Source organism: Bos indicus x Bos taurus, chromosome 6 (genome assembly GCF_003369695.1).
Source record: "Bos indicus x Bos taurus breed Angus x Brahman F1 hybrid chromosome 6, Bos_hybrid_MaternalHap_v2.0, whole genome shotgun sequence".
Lineage (NCBI taxonomy): Eukaryota > Metazoa > Chordata > Mammalia > Artiodactyla > Bovidae > Bos > Bos indicus x Bos taurus.
This window is the reverse complement of record NC_040081.1, coordinates 112,935,391-112,942,270: the sequence shown is the minus strand read 5'-3', so window position 1 is coordinate 112,942,270 and position 6,880 is coordinate 112,935,391. Positions and strand designations below refer to the sequence as shown.

Below are 6,880 nucleotides of genomic sequence, written 5' to 3'. Positions count from 1 at the left end.
AGGCGCCCGCTGCAGCCGGCCTGCCGGGCCGCGCGTCCCGCCTCAGCGCGCAGGCGCCCTCGGGCCGGCCCGGCGGCGCACCGCGCAGGCGCCGCCGCGCGGAGGGGGGTGGGAGTCCGGGAGCCCGGCCCGCCGCTCTGCGCCTGCGCGCCCCCCAACCCAGTGCCAGCCGCCTCGCCTCAGAGGCACAGACGCTCTGAGGCCGGCAAGAGGGCGGAAAAGGAAGCCGGGGCGGGACGCGTCCCGCCCCATCTCGGTGCGAGCCTACGCCCTCCGCCAATCAAAGCAGCCCCCCGTCGTCCGGGGGCGGCCTCCCATTGGACTGCATTGGCCGGGAGGCCGGGAGGAGAAGGGGGCGGAGCCCCAGGCCCTGGAAAGTGGGCGGAAAAGGAAGCGAGGAGGGACGCGCCCCGCCCCTTCTGGGTACGAGCCTACGCTCTTCGCCAATCAAAGGTGCCCCCCCCGTCGTTCGGGAGCGGCCTCCCATTGGTCTGCTCCGGCCAGGAAGGCGGGGAGGAGAAGGGGCGGGGCGTGGGACAGAGATCCAGCCAATCGCCGGGCCCCTCCGCGCGCGCCCCTGGTTGCCCCTGGAAACCAGACAGCCAGCAGCTCCCCGCTGGAGGGTCTGCGGCGCTGACCGGGAGGACGGGAGATGGATGACCACACTGGGGACCCGGAGACGGAAGATGGAGAGGTGGAGAGCCTGGCCTCGCGGCTGTCCGGGGTCAAGGCCAGCTCCGTCCCCCGGTCCCCGGTGGAACCCGTGGAGCCGGAGCCGGAGCCGGAGCCGGAGCCGGAGCCGAAGACCGTAGAGGCTTCGGAGGAAGGCGCCGCCGCGCCGAAGCCGGCCAAATCCCAGGAAGGGCTGGCGGTTACCGAAGCTGCTGGCGAGGAGGGGCCCGGAGAGCTTGAGAGCCCGGCCGAGGCCCAGGAGGAAGCCGAGCCAGGGGAGCCGCGGGAGGCCGGGCCTGAGGAGCCAGCCGAGCCAGAGCCCGAGGAACCCGAGGAGGAGGAAGAGGAGGAGGGCGAAGAAGAGGAGGCGGCGGCGGCGGCGCCCGGGAGGAAAGAAGTCCCGTCGCAGGTCTCCCTGCAGCAGGTCACGGCCGGCAAGGAAGAGGCCGCGGCAGCCCGGGGCGCTGAGCGGGAAGGCCAGGTAGAGGAGGAGGAAGAGAGCGAGGCAAGCGAGGCGAGCGAGGAGGGGCTGGAGGCCCGGGTCCCACGGAAAGACGAGGACGAGCTGAGAAACCTGGACGAGGGGCTTGTGCTCGAGCCTTACGACTGGAGCGAGGAGGTGCAGAAGCAGCAGGAGCAGCAGCTGCGCGCCGAGCTTCTGGAGCAGTACCGCGCCCTGGTGGTGGAGCGCGGTCGCTACCAACGCTACAACATCTACTTGCAGCACAAGATCTTCGAGGCGCTGCGCAAGAAAAAGGGTGTGGAGGCCGCCGCCGAGGCGCCCGGAGGCGACAGGGGCGCGGAGCCCGAGGCCCCCGAGAAAGAGCAGGCCTACCTCCGCCATCTGGCCGTCCTGGAGGACCTGCGGAAGCAGGAGGCCGACGACCTGCGCTGGTATCACCACGAGCTGGACCAGCTGAAGCTGCAGTGCCAAGAGAAGGTCTCCCGGGTGGACAAGGAGTGGCGGCGCTTCCAGGCGCTCAAGAAGCAGGTGGTGATGCAGGCCATGGGCAGCTGCTGGATGAGGGGCGGCCGCCAGGTCGCTCTGCGAGAGGTGGAGCAGATCCAGGCACTGGAGGATAAGAAGGAGAAGGAGATGAGCGCCGTGAGGCTAGAGAACGTGCAGCTGAAGCAGAGCCTGGTGCATTTTGAAACCAGGATGAGGACCCAGGAGGACCTGACCGAGGGCCTGCTCCTGATAGACTTTGAACAGCTCAAGATAGAGAACCAGACCTTCAATGAAAAGGTCGAGGAGCGAAATGAGGAGCTCCTGAAACTGCGCAGCAAGGTGACCAACAACGTGCAGATAATAACTCACGTGAAGGAAAAGTTACACTTTGTGGACATAGAAAACATGTGTAAAAAGGCAGAGCTCATGGACATTGAGGCTCAGGTGGCCCAGAAGAGGGACATCTTGACCAAGACTAAGCAAGCCCGAGATGGCCTGCGGCTTGACAACATCAGGCTGAATCAGAAGTGTGGGCTTCTGGGCAAGGAATCCCTCCTCCGGGACATGGAAGAGAAAGTGGACAGGACGGAGGTGCTCAACCAGCGCCTGGCGAGCCTGAAGCACCACCACGCCGGCCTCGTTCTGTCCTGCAAAGGCGTGAAGCAGAAGATCAGGGAGGCCAAGGCCTTTCTGCCCTCCTGACTCAATTGATAGGCGACTTCCATCTCAGCAAACTCCATCCTTCACCAACTCCTGTTCTGCCTTTGTTGCCACTCTTTAAAAGGCCCCTGATGATTGGGATGAAATTGTGCTTTGTATTCTTAATTTTTCAGCTTCCAAATTAATGCTGAGCACAGAATTGAGTTAAATATAGAAAAAATAGTAAAACAGGTACAGGGAAACAAACAGGGATGGCTTAATGTACTGACTTCTCATAAAAAGCTGTCACAGACCTTTTTCTATCTGAGCAATTTTATAATTTCAGTGTCCTGACACTGAGAACTGATCCTCCTCCATGTTCAAGAGGGTTCAACAAACGGGCAGAGTGCCCAGAAAATTCCTGTGCACTAAACGCATTAGTAAATCCTCTTTGAATGTACTGAACTGTGTGGTCCTGAATCGCTCATTTCAGGTCAAACCTCACCAATTCCCTTAAAACTGTTTTGCATGTAAACAGCGCTAGCTTCTGGGGTAATCAACACCCAGGAAGAGGAGGGACGAGAAACAGGGAGAAGAAGAGCCTTGTCCAATGAAAGGAGGCTCAGTCTGTCTAACTGTGAATGTCTGTTTCTGGCTCAAGGACAGTCTTCAATGCTAATGAAACGTTTTCTTGGACCCACTAAAGAAATGCACTGATCCGTGCCAAAAATGAAATTTTGTTTTCCAGTGAAGACAAAACGGTGGTTGTATTGTGTTTTGCAGGTGCAAAATACACAGAGTGATGTGACTGCTGAGTGTCCATAAGCCTTTCATTTTCAGCAAGATATTTGCAGATCTTAGACCGTCACTAAGCACATGATTTACTGTGTCAAACATTAAGATTTCTTTCATTCCTTGAGTTAATGTGAGAAACACTAGACAGGTCTATCCCCTTTACCTGAAGTCAGCGATGGCTGTTTTAAGGTTTCTTTGATGCTTGGGGAATCAGGGGCTTTATTTCTTCTTAGTTTTAGCTTGAATTTTGAGATGTGCAGATTTGGGATTAAAAGTATTCTTCCATCCCTAAATTTAAGAAGGATCATAAGAAGGATGATCTCTTCTTTGGTGCTAAATACCTTTAGGAAACCCCACTGCAGGCAGATGACTCGCTCGTGAGACTATCACAGTAACTTTTGTCTTTTGATGACATTTTGTTTTCTAAAGTGCTTTCCCTTTAAAGCCAATAAAGACTGATTAAAATTCCCTAACTTGCACAGCATGAATACTCTTTTATAATATCATAATCAAAGCACACAAACGTAAGAGTGAGGAGAGTAAAAAGCTTTGCCTTCCTGTTTCCCTTCTCTTTTTCCTCTACAATTTTTGTCTTCTCTCTATCCTATTCATCAAGACCAAAGTCAAATAGTGATTCCCTGGCAGATAGAACTTGGTTTTTCCTGTGCCTCAAACTGGGAACAGCAGTGGCTCACTCTTTTTTTGGCTGGGGAGGTTCAAACTGGCAACAGGCTCGGTGCCTACAGCTTTTATTATGAGTCTCCGGCTTTTGATTCACTAGAGAGAGAACAGGTATTTTCAGCTGACTTTGAACCACTGGCAATTACCCAGGTAGATTTCCTCATCAGCCTTCAACCTGGTGACCAGTACGTCTCTGAGTGTGTGTGTGTATTCAGTCGTGTTTAAGCTGCAAAGTTACCGATGTCCTCTCAAATTATGTTACCTGTGCTGAAGATGTTCCAGTTGACTAGAACGTAATAATCTTCTGTTGACTATTTCATAACAAAGCTCTAATAACTCACAAGCTGTTTCAGACAGACCACGTCCGAGGAAGAATGCCAGGGACCCAAAAATCATTGTCCCCCTCCCTCAGCACCTGACAGCTGTCTGCAGGCAGAGCCCCACCCCGGCCTGTGACCCACCCACCCCTCTGTGACTGTACCTCCAGGAGACAAAGACCCTGGAAGGCAGACAGTGGGTCGGGGTTCAATAAATTTGTTGGGTTAATAACATTCATGTCAGTCTCATTTGCTGAATGTATTCGTTACTTGAATTCCTATTAGGTGTCAGGCACAAGTCCCGTGCCGGATTCAAAAATGATTACAGTAGTAATGAGGATGTCTCAATGAAGCAGAGCCAATGAGGACAAGGACAGAAGGCAGGCTTGTAGCTTTGGAAGGAGGACCCCAGAGACACACAGCTCCACCCCTTCCTTGAGGGGACAGTTACAGAGCAGTGCCCCAGTCCAGACTAGAAACCCCTAAAACTAAGACGATTCTTACAAACACTAAAAGGCTATACAGATTTTTTTTTGATCTCTTTGTCAAAAAGTACAGGGCCTGAAAAGTGGAGGCACAAGAAAATCTAAATGAGATGTCCGTGAAGCTGGCCTCTTGATTTTCTGCTTTCAACATTTTATCCTAATTTAGAAAATAAAACGACAACCACTCGCTAATCTTCAGGTAGATGGCCAAGGCCTTTCCTTAAGGGTACAATCGTTGATTCTCGAATTGTCTATGGCATCTTAAATTTCTTGCAAAATAACCTCCGTGCAGACTGCATTATCCTCTTTCAAATCCTGGCCACACCACTTCATCAGGCAGGTGGCTCGGCCTCTGTGTGCCTCGGTTTCCTCAGTACTGACTTCAGAGTTGTCGTGAGGATCAAACATACTTTAAGTAAAGGCTTAATGTAGTGCCTGGCACACAGCCACCATACACAGATACTAAGTATTCTCCAGCTGTCTCTCTCACATCCCATTCAACAGCATTTGAAAGAGATTTGCCTTTGAGACTTGTCAAAGCTTTTAGTGTTCTTAGAAGCAACAGTTTCTTTTCACAACACTGGTTTAACATAGCATTTAATTGAATTGTGTAAATACAATAACTACCACCATTGGCATAAAAAAACTTGAGAACGATAATCAGTGACAGGCTCACCTCAGGGATGTAGCTGCGTACATGCCAGACAGCAGCCTACCAGGCAAGGGAGATTTAGGGTGAACTAGCCTTTTTTTTTTAAGGTCTGAGCTGGACGTGGCCGCTGTTACAGAGGGCTTTTTGTTTGTTGTTGGCATCGGTGGCAGGAGGGACGCAGGCACTACCTGGATAAAGCCCAAGGCCTCTGAAAAGGAAACACTTCTTCACCACTAAATGAAAACCATTTTTCAGTGACAGCACATGTAAGATTTTTCAGTTCCTCAGTGGAAATCCATACTTTTCTTTTCGTATGAGTTCATCTGCAGTCATTATTTAGATTTTCACTACTAGTCAGGTGTGCATGCTTGCTCAGTCGCTCAGTCGTCTCTGACTCTTTGTGACCCCCTGGACTGTAGCCCGCCAGGCTCCTCTGTCCACGGGATTCTCCAGGCAAGAAGACTGGAGTGGGTTGCCACTTCCTTCTCCAGAAGATCTTCCTGACCCAGGGATCAAATCTGTGCCTCCTGCATTTCCAGCAGATTCTTTACCCACCGAGCCACCTGGGAAGCGTGTCTTCTATAAAAAGAGAGTTCATCCACCCCCAATACGTAGTTTGTTTTAAACTTTGAGATGGTCTTAGTCAGGGTGATGAAGATGCAGACGCTACGGATGAAAGGGACCCCAGGAACGACTCCCACCGCGTCCCGTCTGAGAACCTGGCTCTAAGGCCTCCCTCTGCTGGCCACACCCGTCCTCTGGTCCTCCTGGTGACCCGCAGCTCACCGCAAGGCCCAGCTGGGGGGCACCCGCCTCTCTGCCCTTCTGGCACAGCACCTCCTTCCCTCTCTTGCCTTCTTGGCAGGCTGCACACTTCGGGGGGTGGTGTCTTTGAACCGTCAGCCCCCTAGTTTCTCTTAGGAAAACACTCCCCAACTTCCACCCTTGCCACAGCTTGGGCATTGGCTGGGGGTCACCCCTCAGGGCCAGCCGTCAGGCATGGCTCTGCCTCCTCAGAGCTGAGGTCAGAAGCCCCAGAGCAACACGTTCTCTGGGGAGCCAGCCGTGTTTCTGAGCAAGGGCTGGGGAGCCGCAGGCCAGAGTCTGAGCCCCTCCATTGGGTGGAGGGGCCCAAGCAGATGGCTTCTGAGCCACACCTCTGAGGACAGGGCGTGACCTGCTGCGGAGATAAATGAGGTCATCCTGGAGACTGAGTCCCAGGCATGGTGTGGGTGGAGCAGTGAGCGAACCCCCAGCTGTCAACCCTCGATAACGCTCCACCAGTCTCAGCCTGCAGGGGGTGGAGACCACAGGGCAGTGGCCCGGAGCCCTGGGGCAGGGCGCCCGTGCACAGGAAAGGTGCTGTTTCTGAGCCGTGCAAGGCTCAGCGACGTGGGACCAAAGGGCCCAGAAGCCGGGAACCTGATCCCGGAAGGACCAGCACGCACACCAGCAACGTGAGAGTCCACTGCCCTGCCCGGCTCTGGGACCTGGAGGACCGCTTCACGCGCACCGCCACCGTGGCGGGGCAGCGCCACTGGTCTCCGCCCCCAGGACGGGGAGAGACCACAGGTACCCGCGGACACCACAGGGCACCCGGCAGGTTGGGGGTCCTGACGCCCGGCCCGGAGACCCTGACGCCCTTCTGGGATGGGGGGCAGGTGCGGGGGTGGGGTTGTGAGCAGGTGAG

At 54.6% G+C, this 6,880-nt stretch overlaps 1 protein-coding gene across 1 annotated transcript; it reads left to right on the top strand.

Moving 5' to 3' along the window:
• Nucleotides 1-154: 154 nt before the first annotated feature.
• Nucleotides 155-3,528, top strand: CCDC96 (coiled-coil domain containing 96). Its single transcript, XM_027545106.1, has one exon. It carries the CDS (start codon nucleotides 653-655, stop codon nucleotides 2,321-2,323), a length of 1,671 nt encoding a protein of 556 aa, XP_027400907.1. The 5' UTR covers nucleotides 155-652; the 3' UTR covers nucleotides 2,324-3,528.
• Nucleotides 3,529-6,880: the final 3,352 nt, after the last annotated feature.